The sequence below is a fragment of the Anoplophora glabripennis genome, unplaced genomic scaffold (assembly GCF_000390285.2).
Source record: "Anoplophora glabripennis isolate ALB-LARVAE unplaced genomic scaffold, Agla_2.0 scaffold75, whole genome shotgun sequence".
Lineage (NCBI taxonomy): Eukaryota > Metazoa > Arthropoda > Insecta > Coleoptera > Cerambycidae > Anoplophora > Anoplophora glabripennis.
In genome coordinates, this window is record NW_019416255.1 from 343911 (window position 1) to 365254 (window position 21344).

General features: G+C 29.9%; 1 protein-coding gene across 1 annotated transcript in view; it reads left to right on the forward strand.

The window, feature by feature from the left end:
* The first annotated feature begins 1657 nt into the window (after positions 1-1657).
* LOC108903370 overlaps positions 1658-21344 on the forward strand; it is an 83417-nt gene continuing 63730 nt past the window's right edge. Inside the window, exon 1 of the mRNA XM_018705521.2 lies at positions 1658-1885. Within this exon, the coding sequence (XP_018561037.1) occupies positions 1859-1885 (27 nt within the window). The 5' untranslated portion in view covers positions 1658-1858. The remainder of the gene's footprint in view (positions 1886-21344) is intronic.

Consider the following 21344-nt stretch of genomic DNA (forward strand, 5'->3'; position numbering starts at 1 on the left):
AGTAGATTTAGTGATTATATATACTAGCCAATGTTTCAAATTTTTTTACAAATTTGAGGTAATTACTGGGTATAAACATGATAAATATACATCATCGTGCATTTTAACCTCAAAATCGTTGCTTCTATAGTTGAATTAGTTTAGAAAAAGTCACACATTTTTCTCTCAGTCACAACGAGGTAAGATGGCCATCTCGGCAATGAGGAGAAAAAAATTGATTTTTCCAGTAGCGAAAGTGAAGAAGACGTGCATTTGACTAGTGAATTCGATAATTCCGTGGAGGACTTCAATGAAAACGAATGCGTCGGCTGTGGGGAGTAATATAATAATACTACAAAGAAATATGACTGGATCTTCTGTGTAAGATGTAAATTTTGGTTACATGATTTATGCCAAAAATGTGGAAAATTTTGTTTGAAAGAGAAGCCGTCTATATAAATTTATCTGGTATTTAAAATATTAATAATATTTTTGTAAATTTCTTTTACAAGAATTTGTGTTATTTTATGGTATTTTTATTTTATTTATATGTTTTGATAATAAAAATCTTATTTAAATAAGTTTTTGTAATATGGCTGAATCACCCGAAGTCTTATGGCTATATCTCTCTTACCTTGCCTTGGGGGGAATATGGCCAATCGCAGTAGTTTTTATTTTTTTCAAATTACGTATATACCATCCAAGCAAACAAATTCTCCACCCCACTACTGATATATAAGTAATTACCCAACGTATATACGTATTTGCTTTTTTATTTAGTGCAATATAAATCGTACTATCTAAAAAAATATATTGGGCTGGCTATCATCCCCCGATTTACCCTATATATTATTCATATTGAATTTTTGTTGAAATTCGAAAAGCCCCAACTAAAAGCATTTTTAAAACGACTCCAATTTGTAATTGAAAATTAACGTTTTTGGCAGTTATAATTAGAATTCGTTAAAGTTATGCCTGTCAGTCAGTAAAATGGCCTGAACTGAATCCACTTCTGGATTCTTAGTTGTGTACAAATTATTCATGGGCTTTAAAGCCCAGATGTGTCGTCCAGCGTAAGTGTCCAAAGTCCAATTGTCAAAAATAACATTTGTTACATTACATTTAAGTGTTAATTTCAGTCGCATCGGTGTGAATATAACATATTTTTTTATATTAAGGTCAGGTGGTTCCAACTGTCAAATAAATTTATTTATCTGTCACTTTCTTACGCACAAACTTTTTATGAGACAAATTAAACAGACGTAGCTAATAAAACATAATTATAACTAAAACAACTTGTAATTTTCTAATTATTTTTTTATTTATAGTTAAAAAAAAGCTTGTTTCCACTCCACTTTCTATAATTATTGCTATAATTGTTATCCACATGAACTATTATAATAATGATGCATATAATTCATTAAAAGGTTAAAAGAGGTATCTACGTGCTTTGAGGAAGAACAACATTATAGTTCACTTTTTCACACGGAAACGTTTATCTGTTCCATCGCAGTTGATTAACCTTGTACAGCATAATAAAATAATCCATACAATCCAACGATGACTGCTAAACACATCCGCAAGGATGTCCTCAGATTCTTATTTCAGGGGATAGCTCCTCCACCCCACCTGAAAACCGTACTGGACGACTGCAATAACAAACTAGCATCGCGTTGCGAAATAATGAAGCAGCAGTCCAAAGCCAACCGCGTTTAGTTTATTTGGTAACTTTATGCGATGCACACGCATTTTTAAGACCTAGTGAGCATGTTTTGAATGTGTAACAGACATACCGAATTATTTGCAACATCGTATCGGACTCGATTTGGGGTTTTGTTGCGTTTGGATAATAGTGCCCTGTGAAATTTACTCCGAGAAAATGATTTCTGGTAGAATTTGTATTGTGGTAAGTTTAATCTAATACCACATGCAGTTAAAATATGTCGCAATTACTATCTCTTTTCATTAGATGCATGCTATTTAAATATAGCACTGAATCACTGTTATACAACTATAAATCACAGGTGCAGATATTGGCGGAGGCGCGCGTAATATTTCTTTCCGTAATTAAAAAAATATAGCTGCTTTATAATTTTCTTCTTACGGATAGAGAAAGATATTTATAGCTATTACATAAGTATAAATATGTCTTGATGACCGCTAAAATAAATTGAAAAAAGTTTGGTATTTTAAAATAGTAATTTTCGAAATGTGAATCTTGTTAATTTAATAACATACTTTTCTTGACGAATTATTTAAAATTAATTGTTTTCAGTATTCTATTTTGAAAAGACAAAATTATTCTATAGGTGGTTTTAATATGGAACAGCTTAAATTTTTAAAAATGTAAATATGAAAAAAACGGAAAAATTTCATGACTACTTGGGTATATTTCTAAAAACTTCTCTTATATATTCTCACTTGTAATAACCTTTTTGAAAATTATATTTGTACATATGTATTTAAAACACAATTTTCTAAATTGTAGGTTACTCATATCTCATGTATACTCTTTAAAATTTGTCTTTAACTTTGGTATCTTCAATGAAATATTAGTGATTCGTTTTATTGTCAAATATTCTGCTTAATTTCCTCTATTTTTATATAAAAAATGTTTCATTTTAATTAATATTTTTTAGTAATAAAGACAAGTGTAAGTAGTTTTATTTACTGCAGCAATTTCTATAAAGACGCTATTACAATAGGCAAATCATTTCATTTTAAATGATAAATAAATATTTATACAATCACCATTAACATGCAGATTATTAAACAGTAAAATGGTAAAAATTTAGTGCTTATGTATGGAATAAAATTTCTAAAACTGTCCATATAGACATAGGGACACTTAAAATATTTGTTATAACAACTGTAAAATTAGCAGGTCAATCATTGGTTTTTCCTTTATTCGCAGTTGTCAAATATAAGGAATAGTAGATTTTTTTTCATCAAAATATACTCAGAGAATTGGCAATAAATGTTTTATGAATTTTATTTTTGATCAAATTCTGAGAATGAAAAGTGCCACGAATCGATTCCTTATTTTATCGACATACCAATTAAAACAGAAAACTGTTAGTTACTAAAGAATTTTGTGAAAGGGGGCTTTATTAAAAGCTTTCCGAAACTTGGGAGTTCATGTAAAAAAAAAACATATGATCATTTCTACGAAAGAGTCGGTTCTAGCATGATTCTTTTCTTATTTGAGTTTGAAAGTTTAGAAACACATTCACGGCATTTTTGGTTTTCGGTATAAAATGCTTGAAGTTGTCTACTTTTGTCCTTTTTTGCAGACTGTAATGTATAGTTGTTACGATATCAATTGGAACCTGTCAATCTTAAAGCACAGGACCGTCTGCACTTCTCTTGAAATTGCTTCCTGTGCTTTAGCAATTTTCTGTCTTGTAATTTATACTCGAATCGTCAAAGCAACCCTGTATTGGTCCACTAGGTCGTAAATAATTAGTTTAGTATCGAACGCTGTTCACTTGGTTTTGCCAGTGCAATGGAGAGCAGTGATTAATGTTGTTTGTTGGTATAATACGTTAATTATTAGTTAATATTATTTGTTCATATCGTAACCAGTAAAGGGTAATAGTTATTAAAATAAATATTATATATGTAATTATCTAGTAATTTAGCATGCCTTGGAAACGGAAGATAACGAAATAACCCGGGAAAATACCCAAATAGTCGAGCCGGTTTTTGTCGAAAGCCTCGAAACAAACTCAGAGTTTAAAAACAAAGGTTTACACGTACAAAGTCCACATATTATTTTAATATATATGAATGTTCGACAAGAGAAAATAGTGAACAATGCGATAAAGAAATTAGGAAACGGATTAGCGAATTAACTAAGACATCAAAAACGTCAATTTATCGCGTAATTAAAGAAGGAGACGTTATTAATCACGTTACAAAGAAGAAACGAAAAAATACAAAATTAAAGAATATTGACGATTTTACCAGAATATGGCGCACAATTTATAATATGTATACCTAAAGAAAATAAAGTTCCTACTTTAAACATGACTTGAGTTAAATTAAGCGATTATCCTGATTATAATTGTAAATCTTTAGATACTTTACAACATGTATTACAATGCGGTCTTAAACATAAAAAACTTGACAATCGTATGGTAATTATCATGAATCATGACGTATAGTTGCACTTCGGGAAGATTATTTACAAAAAAAAATTAGAGAATATCGTCAGCTAATTAGAAATCGGGATATAGCTCGAAATATAGAATATCCAGACGAGACAAGGCAAAATTTTTCTGGACGCCTATGAATTCCGTGGAGTTTATGAGTTAAATGTTTCTATACAGTTCCAACTGATATCGTAATGACTATACAAAAATACATTTTGTTTGCCTTTTTAGGTGCTCTTTCAAATAAACATATTATTTATTTTACCGAAATTACGACTTGATTTTTTTTTAAATAATAAATCTCACGTTTCTCAGTCACTGTGCATGAAGCAAAAACTATTTTTCCATTAGATTATTAAAACAGATAATCTGAAGATGTACTCCGAGCTTCATTTGTATCTAATTTTGAAATTAATAAAAAAGTGTTTGAATTGTGTTTTTATTATCATGTAACTTTTTTAATTACTGTCCTGGGATATAGGAAACTTAGAATATTACTTCTTACCTCCAGTTTGGCACTGTATTCTAGAAAAACTAGAAAACTACAATGAAAAATGCTTTCGTATGGAAAATTCACGACTAATTTTTAATTTTTAGTATGTATATCTTTCTCCGAATCTACTTACATTACAAACGAGTAAAACTATATCGTGGTATTTTCTATTGAATACATTCTTACATATATTACCTAATGCACACTGCAAGAAGGTACTATTTCTATAATTTTTAAGAGCCTGTTTTACAGTTTGTCTGTAATAAGAGTAACCAAAATTAAAGTACATCTTGCCAATAAAAAATTATGAAAATACGTAAGTAATAATTTTTATTTATCATATAAACTGCAAAAATATTCTGTTTCAATCAAAATTTGATTAATGGTAGCATTAAAAAACATTATTTGTTTATAAATAGAAATAATATTATGTCAATTTAATATTGTTTACAATTAAATGCACATCTTTGTTCCGCTCAAAACTATTCCTTACATCTTGCAAAAAACGCAATAATAAAGTAGTACCTATATTAATTTGCACCCATTATGCTGCGTCCAGTTGACTGTATATTTATTTAAAACAGATACCAGGAAAATTATGGATACTCTATGAAATCCAGTAATAATAGTACATAGGTGCGCCATTATTAATTTCATTAGCCTAAATTTAATGACAGAGAAATAATAGAATTTACATATTCGACAATGCTTCCACATTCAAATGTGATGAATTATTGATGTGATACGTATTATATGTTAATACTTCTCAATCTATTAATAAAAATCAGAACTAAATAATTAACCGGTATAAAGGACCAGTTACCTACTGATAAAAAGTTACTAAAAAAAGACATTAAGGTCGTCTACTATGGAGATTTTCATGTAAATATCTTCTCTGTCCTTTTCCACAAAAACTGCTAAGGTCGTTGTTTTTGGAGCATGTTGTGATGGATTCAGTTTAATTAAGTTACTGAATCTGCATGAGATTTAACTGTAGATGCAGGGAAAATGATAAAATATGTTGTGCAACAATATCGGGATGAAAGTTTTTTTTAACTATAATTCCTCACAGAAAGCTTGCTGCTAAATGGTTTAACGTATTATTAGTTGCTTACTGCATTAATAAACATTCATTACAAATGACAAATAAGAACATATTTCAAAGTCACACATAATCTTCTTCAAGATATAACTATGGTTAAGTAATAAACAAAATGATCATAAATGTAAAATACTTTTAGGGCCCTAATTCTCGGTTTCTTAACAATACGTATTGCCATACAGATTTTACAACTGAGTAGCCTTGATGAAATGACCTCTTACAACGAGGCACTGAAATTGCTGATTGCGTTTTTCTTCCCTTGATTTTCTTTCTTACCATAAATACTTTATAGTTTCTTCGTCCTTGACAATATAATGAAATAAACAGCTGATTCTGCATTATCATTGTTTCCTCTAAATTTTTAAATACTATTCTCTCTCTATTTTAATTTCACTTTAATAAATTGGCAAAGTAATGCCCCTGCTCATTTTTTGAAAATGTTAATTCCATAGTTATCGTTCAAACATAAGTGAAAAGGAAATAGTGTGAAGCATTGTTGTTATCTATGACTTGAATAGCAGAAGCAGTTAAAACTCGGCACAAAATATTACTAAACTCCGTTTTTGTGTCAAAACTCTAATCAACGTGTCTGAAAAAAATTCACATGTGGCTTTCAGTTAGGCTAATTAGAGTTGTGAGAACTAAAATTGAGAGTTTTCGAAACGCTAACGACTTGTCCTGGTGTGTACTATTTACGATTAAACATTTATTTCAGAGTGGCAGAAATACCCAATTAAAAAAAGTAATAATATGTGGATCTTGAGTTTCGTCAATGTCAGGTTTAACTAGCCTTGTCCATTATTGTTTTATTGGTTATCTATGCTCATTTGTCCACATAGAGTTTAAAAAATATATATACCTCTATACATAACTTATAATATTCTTTCTTTTTTTCTTAGGGGTAAAAAATTTTGAAATTTGGACCATATATAGCCTCACTGTTAATCTGTGTGCTAAAATTTCAGTTCATTTCATTATCGCATTTTTTAGTTATTAATGAAAATGTTGAAAAATCACGGTTTTCTGCATACAAAATTAATACTTCTCACTTTAACTCGTCGTATTTTTTTTGTTAATTCACAAAAAAATTCCAAATTTTTACTGACGATAAGTCGAACTATTGTCTTTAGTACTGTGAAGGTCATTTGTCTCAAAAGCTCTTCTTTTTTTATTTTTAAGCAATACAGAAGGGAGTGTTATCTCCGTAAATATTGCGTTTTTTTAAAAAAGGAAAAAAATGACACAGATAGTAAATAACTGTAAACAACAATCTGAACAAATTTGTTAAAATAATACAGTTATAAAGGCTGTATTGTTTTTGCCCCTACGTTTTCGGTTTCCAAACTCAGGGGTCTATTTCATTTATTTCGGTACTAGTAAAGCTGACTTTAAAAAAATTCAGTTACTCTAAAGTTAATTAGGTGTGAACATTTTTCGTAATTTAATTATTGGTAAAAAAGAAATAGTAACATAATCTCAACTCAAACTTGATCAAAATGGAAATGACAGAAAAGTTCTTATAAACGTTTCCATTGTATATGTTAACAGAAATGTTCCTTGATCATGAGTTTGCAAATATAACTCGTGGAAGATGACTGGTAAACTGAACCGCACTTAATTAAACAGAAAATTAGAGAATATTCAATTAATGCTTGACCTTTCGGTGAAGTGTGACAGCATTACGATTTATAATAGAACAGACTTGTATATCTTCAATCGTGTGTTACAAAATCTCCGAAACTAACCACGAACTGGTCACGAATGATTGAATAATGTGTCTAGGACTATGAGTAAGCACATCTTCTGGTAATTGTTCAGCCTTTAGAAGTACGGTACGATGTATTTTGTGGTCAGGATAATCTCCTAGAGAAAGTGCATATAGGAAGTGCAATTATCTTAACTTAGAGAAACTCATTAACACCCAATTGGTGTAACTAAATTAATTTATGGTAGTTATAACAATAAATCAGTAACATAATGTACACTTCAGTTGAGAATGCAGCCAGCAATGAGCAATAATTTATGGTCTGGACTATTTTCTTTTAAAAGATGGATTTGATAATATATGGTACACATTAATTTAGAAAATTATTGAATTATAAATATTTTATAGGTATACAAACTACATGTTTAACCCAATCATCCCATTCTGATACATACATTTGACGATCTTCGTTGATGATGTAGTTTATGAGAAAATTATAGAATTTGCTACTTCTTTTATCATGGCTTTGTATACAGGGTATTCAATTATTAGAAACATTTCAAATTGACTATGAGGAAAGTAACATCAACATTGTTAGAAAATCCAAGAAGATCTTATGCATACTTGTCAAAACTGTTTAACACATGATAATTAATTCTAATATATGATATTTCAAATCTTAATTTATAGCTTATAAAATTTGACTAAATTTTCTTTTTACATAGAATTTGTGAATTTTGATATTGTAGGTACTTGGTATTATAACGTAGAAGATATTTCCCATAATTGAACATCATATAAGGAATATTAAAAAAATAATAGAATTTTAAGAATTTTGAAACGAGCAGGAAATTTTACAAATAACATTTTCTCGTAAATTTACTAATAACATATCTTTCCCACATTAGTTTTGTACAAAATATTTACCTATTCCTGAAATTAGCAATTGTTAGCTAACAACTAAATAATATCCTTAGACATACCAGCAAGTAGGTATAGTTTTAAAATGTATATATGATTTGACATATCACATTTGTGGCAAGGTCAAAATTTGTGTGTAGTGTTTGTTTAAATTATCATAATTTTCTGGTTTTGGTTGATATGACTTGATTGATACATCCGGGAAGTTTTTAATAGCATACAAAAGAAGATGGATCATGTTGCGATAAAGATAACAATTATTTATATCTGAAAACATGACACTTGATTTCCTATACTTGCAACTTGAAATCTGACAGAGATAAACTATAATTTTAAATTTTAGAATAAATCATGTCCTCAGTGAATTGTTTAGTCGAAGCATAATATGATAATATTCTATTAATGAAGTATATTTACTTTTCTTTTAGATATTAAATTCTCATTAAATTACCTTCAAATCAAATATCTTAGAAGCAACCCCATAGATAATATATAATTACCAAAAATCAAAAATAATACATATTCTCATACCGAAAAATACATAATTGACTATAGTACGATCATTTTCGATGCAAAGTAATAAATCATTGCCTGTCAAGGGAACCAATGAAGTACGCCTTTAAGGGTTTTACAAATTGAATAATTTCTTTATACATTATGAAGGGACGAGGGGATCAGTTCAGGTCTGGCACCCTTGTTGCTACAAAAATTCCTTTATTCTCATAAACTATTTATTTTAAATGTAATTTATTATAAATCCAATTTGTTTCCTAAATTCCACATATGTACTACATTTTACCTCTGTACGCGCCACTGTTGTTTACTTGTTTTTTGGAAGCGCTCTCTAATTGACGGCAAAGCTCGCCAGGTTAGTATTTGACGTATAACCGACCAGTTCGTACACTCGATGCACCTGGGCGACTACAGCTACTACCAGAACACAGTGCGTATGCAGCGGTATTTCAGATTTTACATTGAATTTCATTTTAAATTTGAAATGATTTATCTTACGCCTCCTAAAAATGATGACACGATTTTCCTTTGATAAAAGGCCGACAATTTTTTGCTCTACTTTGCATCGTATACGATCCTACTATAATTAAAATTACCAAATAAAACTATAAGCTTACAAAAAGAAAAAATAAAATTATTCCTAAAAATAATTGGCCACTCTGAAAGATTATTATAATATAAATTTGGGAGGTGGTAATCAGAGAAGAATGAAAGTTGAAGCGATTGTCAGTTTTCTAGTAGTTCGAAAAACAAGATAAAAAATACTGGACACAAATTCTCCTCCCAAGCTTGTCAGTATTTAGTAATAATAAAAGTATTCGTCAAAAGATGATAATATATTTTTTTTGCATTTTAAAAATAACTACCTACTTTTTGTATCTTCTTAGAAAAAATAAATTTTATTTCCATTCCTATAGTAATGAACACCAAACACAAATTATTTGAGATTTTAAAATTTTTAAAGGATATTAATTAATCAATTTCCATATATCTGCCACTTTTGCTTAATTACATTCTTAAAACCTCACATTTTATTACTAGGCATATAACGGTGTGACCCATCTCAAATGATAATACTTTTGTAATACTTATAACCATTTTTTGTTGTCAAAAAAATCAAAAAAATTCGAAAGACCCAGTAATTCTAAATCCATCTACTAAAATTTTAAATTATTGTTTAATTTGATACATTCTGTACTAGGTGAACTTTATTAAAATTACAATTATATTCTAGGCATTTTACCTACTTGCGATTTAAACTTATTATTTTTACAAATCAGTTAATTGTATTTATATAGAAACGTTAACGTTTAGCAACATTATGGCTTGAGTAACCATTATTTACTTTGTTCATCACATACATTTTCAGGATGTGGCAAAACATTACTAATCACCATTCGTGGAAATGCATGGACATCGTTTACATAAAATAACACATTTTAAATAAAGGAGTGTTTTTCCAATAATTACATCTTGTTATTAACTGTTAAATGCGTGGCAGTTACACTAATGACAACATACACCTATCTAATGCGTTGTCACATAAATACATAGATAGTAACATTATTTCACACCAATATTTACATCTAAGTATTAACGAATATTGACAGGAATATATTAACTCTATTTAAAAGTTACATAATTACTAATACTGAATGATATCGATTACATAATATAGTTTATTCATTAGTTTTGGCGTTTACACCAACAACAAAACATAAAGTTAGGTTAAATATACCAAACAATATTTATAATTACCTATGTCTATATGAATATTAAAATAGACACTGGTCGAAATACTAATTATATAATTATACCCTATATACACGAAAATTTCTATAAAAGATAATTTTGTTAATTAAAGTATAATTTGTATTTTCTTAGAAATTACTTAAAGCGTATTTCTTATTTTGGTCTATATATTTATAAAATCTTGAATCCTCTGCATTTGCTTGCAGAATAGTTAGCCTAAAAACAGAAATCTGTCTAGAAAGGATTTTAAAATTGGAAAATTTCAACATTTCATTTCTCTAGTTCTCTACTAATTATGTTATTTTCATTTGTAATGTGTCGAACATCGTTAAATTCTTAATGAAAATTACTAGTTTCTGTTGCTTTCTCCAAAGCTGTATGTTTGTAATTCTTTAAACATCTTGTATGTAACTAGTAGAAAATGTTCAGTATCATCCAGAATACGTTATAAATTAAATTGACAAGGACATTCTATAATGAATTCACTCTTGACTCATATTTTTAGAAGATATATTGAAAGAGAAAGGAAGTACATCTATAAATTGCACATTTTTACAATTATTAGATGTCTCGTAATGCTTTCTATAGAATTGAGGAACTTTACTTTTTGTTAGATAATTGCATAGTTTGTGAATCTTTACCTATTATTCCTTTTAGACTCATTTCAAAATCATATAAGTACTGTGAATACACATCCAATCTCAATTAGAAAACAAGTTATTTAAAGAAAGGGCATCTGTAAATTGAAAAATATCTTCATAACTTCTTAGCTTCATTAATTGAAAAAACTATTCAAGTTACTTAAAATTTGATTTAATTAAATAGAGTCGCTTCTTACATTTTTAATATTTTTTTAAACATTCCTTGATTCGTTTTTAGATTTGCAATCGTTTTGTATAAAAAAGAGTACATATTTCAGTTTGAATTTTGTCCTCTGTGGAAATTTAATTAAAACATTTTTTTTAACAAATTCAAAGACAAATCTGCAGTCGTTCCCATAATTCTCATAGACATAAACAATACCAACTTACGATTCATTCCAGAGTGATACATTTGCATTGGAATTTGAGATTTAATCTTCTCTTGTAGATTTACACTGAAGTGATGGGACATCATAATAATAAGTAAATCACTTCTGAAATTTTTGTTAGAAAATATATTATTTCTGGACATTAATATTATTTCAAGAAATACCAATGAAGCATTATCACCAAATGCCCTTTATTAACTATATACGAGTACAAGTATTTTAAGCTTATATAATTATTATAGAAAAGACCTCATTGTGAAGAATCGGAAAAAATGAAATATCAACGGTGTTCCTTTTTCTCCTTCTGGGATACTTGCTCCCCAGAACATATTGTTTTAATGTCGCAACCTGACCTGGTAATAAATTTCACTTGAAGATGATAATACAAATTTTTCGAAATAAATTACATATTGTGTCAGCTATATATCACCTTGTAAACAAAAGTCCGTATTATAATGAACCGTATCCATATAAGTAATTTACAAGCCAGCAAAGATTTATTGAATATCTTACCAGTGATTCAAGTATGTTGAATACTTCTGTTGACTGATTAATGTTGTGTACCTGGGGCGTACCTTAGGGAAAGAAGTTTCAATGATCCGCTAAACGTTAAATGACAATAAATATGCATAGTCATTCCTCCAGCTCTCACTTTTAAAATTATTGCGGAAGACCCAGAATCTGATACCTTCGAATTGTAGACTGATTCGGGTTGTCTTGTTGAACATCATCTGTTTTTTAAGTGAGATGTGTTTTCTAAATATTATTATTTATAAAGTTGAACTGAAAAAACAAACAAAGTTCAAGACTTTCGAATTATAAAAGTTTTTGGCATAATAGATTTTGAGATGGTTAGATGTAGGAAAATATCAGTAAGTGAAAAGAAAAATTTAATAAAACAAAAAATACTTATATTGCTACATGGGAGACCCCTCAATGAACGTGCCGCCTATGGATATCGTTTGTCTAAAATCATATGACGGTGCATTAGTTATTTAGTGGCCTTACTTAGAAATTTTGTACACAGTTATTTGATTACAACGTTACAATAGTGAAACTGATGAGTAAAATTTCCAATATTTACAGTATTTTCATCAATATTAATAATTAATATTATTATAGTATTCGGCTCTGAACTGAACGAAAGTGTTAAGGACATCTGAAGCGAGGTCCCGTGGTCTACAGCCATATTGTCTAACCGTCATATAAGGCAACGACTATAAAGGCGTAACTAACGAGAATAGGATACAAAAAAAAATAGAAAATGTAGACATGGTAAACTAACGTATTTTTATAATATTGCCTGGTTCGAACCAGTCACTTTGTGTAATATTCCAGTATAAACTTCCTAAAACTTTCTTCGACGAATTAAACTTTGTGTCCAAGGAAACGGGTGTCATTTTGAACATCTACTTTAAATAAATTGAATTAACTAACTTATCCCAGTTCTTCTTTTTCTTCTTACGTTCACAATTTTCTTTTTGTATTTTGTATTGTTCTCGAGTTTATGAAATGAAACCTTTAAATCCAGATATCCAAAAAACGGTAGTTCAAAGCGACATTTATCAGGTATACCTTTTTTAGAAAAAACGTCTGAGAATGACAATGTTTTATTAAACGTTTATGACAATTTAATCGCATGCAAAGTACTGTAGATGATCCCCTCTGATAATTTACAACAAATTTGAGACCAGATTTCAATTTCTAATGTCAGAAAACACCCCTAGGTATACCAAGTTTTATGTATTTACTGCAATTAATAATTAAGTTATTGAAGAAAAACTAACACAAGATTGTAACTTGAATATCCATCGCAGAATCAATCAAATCTTGGATTAAAATAACTTGGATAAGATCATCATATTTTGGCCACAGAAATACGTGGCAGAATTTTGTCAGGAACTTTTAAAGAGACCCTGTATAAGAGAGGTCGTTATTCTTTAAGTCAACGTTTTGACGTAGTATCCTTGCAGGACTGAATAGTTGAAGGTAATTGGTAATTACTGTAGCAAATCAAGTTTTTGTTTATTTCTATTTTACTTGTTCTTAAATTCAACCAGCACTTTACTTAAACGTGTGTGACCTATTCTCATGTTGTTCTAGTACACATCAGCATAAACAATTGATTTTCAACTTTTTAATTGTTGTTTCACAACACAGTTTACGCTACGAATACAATCGTTATACTTTTCAAACACACATTATTACCCAATGAAATCGAGTAATTATGCGTTAATCTATGTAATTGTAGTTCTAGGTGGTATAATTTTATTTTATCAAGAAATCTTTGGTTTCACAAGATATTTATCTCTATCCTGAATTCCTAACAATTTTAACTGAATTTGTATTGTTTTGAATGGGTTTAAAAGAAAATGTATCGCCTAACAGGAAAATGTTGGTTTCAAACATTTTTATCATTCTATAAAATTTTCGTTAATGCTGTCTGTAACTGGCGTAAAAAAGATGTTAATAATTAAAACAATTGCATAAATAGAAATGCAAATAAATTGCTTTATTCACTTAGAGATTACTATACTTAGAATAATTGTTATAGAAGGAACAATTCTTATACAGGGAACGCTTAAGTTGTTTTCCGTTACTTTCAGGATTGACGGTAGTAGTAGTAATTGTCAATACCTACAATAGAATCTACAATACAAAGGGAATGGTAGATATTCTATTTTTAACGTTATCTTAAAGGTTTTTTTGAGATATTTTAGTATATGGAATTTAATTTGTAAATTTATGTTAATATGCTAGTTAAAATATGAATAAGAAAAAATATTTAAATGTCACAAAAACTGCGATATCTGTCATCACTCTATAAAGGGCAATATCTGTCTTGTTGTCCATCCATTTGTCCTCTTCTTAGAAGGTTAAAATGTTTTATTGCAAAATCTTTTCATAAACAAAGCTAGTTTACAATTTATGTGATCCATGTGTGTTGTGGGGTAAATTTTATCTACAAAAAGAAATTTTTAATACTGTTTTGTTCTAAAAAGGATAACTGACTCAAGAAACAAAACAAAGAGTATATAATACAGTAATTATGAGAATGAGTATGAGAACAAAACAGTAAGAGGAACGTTCAAACACAAACTGTCAATGAACAAAACAAGGGAAATTGAATTAGTATGGACACTTGATGACGATGGAACCAAGTAGAATAACAAAGAGAGGACATAAAGTAAGAAGTGTAATGCACTAATACAAACAATTAAAGGGTCAAAAGAATTTCCGAAAATTTTGGGTGATTTTTGACAGACTGTATTTAAGTGAAAAATGGTCGTATCGATAATTAAAAAAAAGCATTTTGAAGCTCTAAGAGTCTAGTTTTTAGATCTTTCGGTCGAAAATTTTTAGGAGCTACGGTTATGTAATGCTAAGAAATAGCGCGACAAAAAAATTTTTATTATTATTTATTTATTTTTTTTCCGAGTTCACGGATTTGGAAAAATTTTTTCAGCTAAGCCATTGCATGGAAAAGATAGCTTGTTTATTCAACTTTAATTTCCTTTTTTTTTTTAAATTTTGATACGACCATTATTCATCGAAATATCGGACTTTCAATGGAAAAGGATCCTTTTGTCTTCCATTATCGATATCTCGGCGACAAATGATCGTACAGAGAATTGAATAAGTTTCGAAAACTGTAATAAATGTCCTATAACATGCTGCCGCAACTTTTCGGATTTTTTTTTCGTCTTTTGCACGAGTTTAAAAAAACAGGAAAAAAGGGTAATTTACGTTTTTTTTAGAAAATTTACGGCTAAATTAGAAATATTCACGAAATGACTAATGTTAACCATGACTTTTACAGTTCGATATACCCAGAAGAACCCTGTGAAATTTCATCTCGGTCTAACGAACCGTCTCTTTGTTTCAAACAGTCAAACATTTGACAAAAATTAAAGGGTCACGATTTTTGAGATTAAACACTTCATAATCATGATTAAAATGGAAAAAATTTTTTTTGAGGTTTTCACATTTTTACCGCAAATATTTAAATTGATGAAAAAAATGTTTTTTTCGAAAAATTTTCGAAATTTTTTTTCAGAAGAAAAAGGGTACCTAGTTTTGAAATAAACTGTTTTTTAAGTGATTACAAACTGCACAAAAATTAATTACAGTCTCAAAAAACGGTATGAATCGGAATCGAAATCTGGTTTGGGTCGTCAACTTTAATTTTAATTTAATTAAAAGCTGATGAACAGAAGACAGAAAAGCCGAATCGTGCTGGAAACAATTTGATTTTGTTTTCTTCAATGTCCGGAAGGTTTTCCAAAAAAAAACTAGAAAATTTTTTGAAAATTTTTCGAAAAAAATATATTTTTTTAACCAATTTAAAAGTCATTTGCGGTAAAACTGTGAAAAAACCTCAAAAAAAGCATTTTTTCCCATTTTAGTCATAATTATGAACTGTTTAAGCTCAAAAAACGTGACCCTTTAATTTTTTTCAAAAGTTCGACTGTTTGAAACAAAGAAACGGTTCGCTAGATCGAGATGAAACTTCACAGGATTCTTCTGGGTACATCGAACTGTAAATGCCATGCTTAACATTAGTCATTCCGTGAATATTTCTAATTTAGCCGTCAATTTTCTAAAGAAACCATAAATACAGTTTTTTCCTGTTTTTTTTTTAAATCATGTAAACGACGAAAAAAAAAATCCGAAAAGTTGCGGCAGCGTGTTATAGAACATTTATACAGTTTTCGAAACTGCTCATCAATTCTCTGTACGACCATTTGTCGCCGAGATATTGATGATTGAAGACAAAAGGATCCCTTTCCATTAAAAATTTTCGACCGAAAGATCTAAAAACTAGAATCTTAGAGCTTCAAAATGCTTTTTTTAATTCTCGATACCATCATTTTTAACTTAAATACAGTCTGCCAAAAATCACGGAAAAATTTCGGAAATTCTTTTGACCCTTTAATTGTTTGGTTTAGTGTTTAGGGGAAAGAAAAATCACGAAAAAATGGATACAACGGATAGCAAGAAGAGAGAAAATATTGCAGAAAATCAAAGCAGTGACGAAAAATCCGAAATCATGAAAAATATGGATGGATGGAGATATTCCAAATGCATAAAGGTACCTACATTGCTAATGAAAACGTAGTGATAGGTAACTTTAGCTGAACAATTGACATAATATTTCCTTGAGTATCTAACACAAATAAAGAAGAGAAAGTGGTTGGAAATAATTTGAGTTCTGTAATAAATTTACTAATCCATCATGTATAAAAAAGTATTTACTATAGCTAATAAATACAAATTCCAAATGAATTTAATGAAGAATTTAATATATGGATCAGATATCAACAAATACAGTAGTACCTACCTATGTTTAAGTAGCAACTTCAGTTAAAAATTCAGTAAATAAATTTCATTCAAGTAAAGAATGTTAACGATTAAGTAATATTTTAAAACTAATAGTACTGCTATATCCTACAACAATGAAGGCGGATCTTGTGGTGGTTTGTGGTTTGCCATATAATTCTACAAAATGAAGCAATGCAGCACCCTAAGAGCCTTGATGTCCTTCGCGTATCCTGGTTTTACAACTTTGCACCTCCCATTATAATTCAAATACTTGATGTTCTAAATACCAACATTGCCGAAACTGCAATTATTAGTGTAATTTTTACAATACAAAAATTAAATGTTATTGTTACAAAACGTGATAAATGTGAAACAACAATGAAACGCATTTTATTATCTCAAAAAACAAGGTACGAGTAATAAATTAAATCGTGTTTAACGCCGAGATGTTCCTTTTTTCGTGATTCGAACAACCTTCATATTTCTAAGAGTAATTTTGTAATATTGGGTAACTTATTTTAATACTGTGTCTTGACTTGCGATTAGAGCTTGCCAAGAATTTAAATTAAGTGTTGAAACCTGAAGAGCGTGTCATAATTATAACATTTGCATACAGAATCGCGGTGAGATACGTTTACTGTTAAAATAAGCAGGTCAACAAGTAGTGTCGGTATCTGTCTTCTCTGCGGCATTAAAAAATTGTCTTAATAATACTTGCAATCTCAATTTTCTCTCGTTGCGCGTCAAGTACAATTAACAAATAGCAGTTCATAGTCCAGTTGGCAGAGGCCGAAAAGTTACTGTTGGTGACATTTTCTTGATAACTCGGAAATAACTACACAGGAATACTTTACATGATGAGTACAATAACAGGCTAATTTGCTGACAAAGTATTTTATCACGAAAAAAAGTTATTAACAATTTAATCGTGAAAAATGTTTTAGTAGTTTTCTTTAAATAACTCAACGGGATGACTTTGTACGAAAAAATGCTTGCGACATGATTTTGTTCGTAATAAAAGTAGCTACAAAATGGCCGTGGTCCGGTTACGAAATTTGCAATAACAAAGCCGTGAGATTGAAAAAACGGTATAAAACGTCAATTTTTTAAAGTTGCTGTAAAAATGTCAATTATCAAGAAATTTTCTTTTGGTCGTTATAACTTTTTTTCTGGTCATTTTACAAAAAAATTACATCAGAGCATTTTGATAGAGGGGTTTTCAAGGAATAATTTCCATTACAAACTTTTTTCAAATTTTATTTATTTATTAGGATTTTACAGCGATGCGAAACTTACACTATTCTCCAGTACTAGTAAGTATACATTAATGTGAATGATTAGGCATAGTTTTCTCTCATCTTTCCATTATTTTTATAAGAAACATTTTAATGATTTATATTGCAATGTTGTTAATTAGTTATTGACACTTTTCCCCACCCCCTACGGAGTAGAGTCTCGTGGCGCGTTTTTTTTTTACGTCGTATCCCTAGTATGTATTTCCCAATCTAATGTGTACTCAGTCTCTTTGATGTGCCAGGCTGCGACTCAGGATCTGGTGGAGCTTCCGATATTGAATTGTCAAGAAAGGATGGAGAATGAAGTCACGTCATTGTTGGCAGTTCATCTTCAAAATCATTTTCCTCGATCAATTTTGATATCTCCATTATGTTGCTGTATGTCTCCCCAGAACAATTCAGGCACACTGCAGAACATTTGAGGCCTGCCTTCCGACATCCACACATTGCTCCACAGTATCTTTTGCATCGGCAGAATATCAACTTTAAAAGCTCAGGGGGTGCTGGAGGTTTTGAACTTTGAATAGGCATCAATATTTGTCCATACTTTTTCCAGCCCCAGTCTTGAGGGTCGTTGTAATTCCAGAGCCACGCCTGGACCTGATGATAGACTCGGAGGCTGTGCAAGCGGGCTGTGTCTTGTGTTGGAGGAAGTGAAGACAAANCACCGCCATTTTGTAGCTATTTTTATTACGAACAAAATCATGTCCCAAGCATTTTTTCGTACAAAGTCATCCCGCTGAGTAGTAAAGAAAACTACTAACAAAATTTTTTTTCACGATTAAATTGTTAATAACTTTTTTTCCTGATAAAATACTTTGTCAGCAAATTAGTCTGTTATTGTACTCATCATTTAAAGTAGGCCTGTGGAGTTATTTCCGGGTTATCAAGGTTTGACACAGGCCGAACCTCTACCAACTGGACTATTCAGATAATTATATGATTACGAGTAGATATTGATCAATCTTGTGCACATTCTCTCTTCAAAATCAGATTGAGAATAGATTTTTCATCCATCACATTCACATATCTGTGAAGAAATTATTTCTGGTTTTCTAAATGCATTTAAGGAATAATTTTCTCATTAGTATGAATAGGTACAGATTGTGGGTAATGAACATCGAAATTTACATATTATGCTATTGAATTTTATTTTACAAATTTCATCATTGTATAAGGTTTTATCTCGTTAAATTCCCTAACCAAGAGCACCAGAAAAAAATAGAAGTGTGCAATTTCGTTTTGAAACTAAAATCAAGTACTAGGAAGTGTCGAATAATATTTGAACAAACGTGACGTAGAGGAAGACAAAAAATATTCTAAAGCAATAGTCAGGGAAAAATAAAAAGACAGGAGTTCTTTTGAAATAGGAAAAAGGTAAATACCTATCTGTGAAAATATCGCCACCACCAGAAAGTTAAACTGGGTGACGATTTTTATCGCGGTGCGGGGGATATAAAACAAAGAAGAGCAGGGTTAAGGAAAATCTGAATCGTATGAAGATGGAACAAGGGCATAATAGAATTAAAAATGCATAAAAAACTATTACCAATAACTCGGACGAGATTTGAGAAAAGAGATCAATCAAATGAAAACGTGATCATGAAAATAAAGAAGTATATGGTTGGTACCTACATGTGAAAAAGATGATGGGTTAAAAGTAGAAACATGAAAAGTTAAAAGAATATACGAAGAAGAAGAAGCATTAAAATATTTAATGTAAGAAATGAAAACATACAATACGTATTAGCAATGGAAGAAACTAGATAAATAGAAAAAAACTACAAAAATTGATGGTTACATATATTTTAATAGTGGACAGAAGAACAGGATGCTGGGAATAGGCCCTCCATTCAAAAAAGAAATTCAAGGCAATGTTAATGGAGTTTAAAGCTATATCAGAAAGGATTTGTTACTTGAGGTTGAAGAGAACATAACAAGAAATATCTTTCATAAATGTACATGTACCAAGGGGGAAGTTGAAACAGAAATAAAGGAAGATTTTTGTTGTTTAGTAGATAGGGAGTACAAAAATAACAAAGTATGATATGAAAACAATTCTAAGTGAGGAAATATGTAGACCAACAATTGGAAAATTTTATTTGAAATTGTAAATGAAAATGGGCATTTATGAATAGATTTTGTAAAAGAGAAGAAAATGATGAGTACCTACATATATTCAAAAGAAGGATTTAGGGAAAGATATGAAGATCATCAAATGTAGCTTATGTAAACTAAATAGATCACGTACGAACAGAAACAAGTGAAGAAAAACTCATAAAAGTCCACACGCAGACTCGGATCATTTTTATTAGGAATGAACATGAAACAAGAAATTGCGATAAGGCAGAATAAAATGCATGGGAAGAAGTACCAGCGGATTATTAAGGTTAGCAAATAATGAGGACAAGAAAGAATATGAAACAGGGCTTAGAAAAGCTGTGGCCTGAAATAAGCGAAAACAAAAGGGAAAGGGAAAAGGGAAGTGAGAAAATATAAAAGTAGAGAATATACAAAAGGGTAAGAATGGTTTGACAGGGAATGTGAAATAGAGTTTAAATAAGAAATACCTACCTTAAGAATGGAAATATTAAAAATAGGAACAAAAAAGACACAAAAGAGTATAAACGAAGTAAGAAAGAAATGTAAGTAACGCATACGCAGAAAAGAGGAAAAACATAATGAACGGCCCATTGATGAAATTGAGAACAATTATCAGCGAAAAGGCTACAAAGAAAAGGGTGACATAACAGAGTGTAAAGTTATAGGACTATAGTGAATGTGGCATATAAACTTCTAGCCATGTACGTAATAAATAAATTGTAAAGAAAATTGAAACAGAAACAGGAGGTAAACCAATTCTACTTTGTGAGATTCAAGCAGAAAGTTACTTATATAAAACGGAAACACAACTTTTCATAGATTTCAAACAAGCTTAGTACCTATGGAATAAGAAGAAAGAAATTATGTAAGGCGTTGAAAGAGTTAGTAGGCAGCAAATTACATTACAGGAAATCAGTATTAAAATAATGGTAGATAATAAATTAACTGAAGAATTTATTATTCAGAAGGGGATAA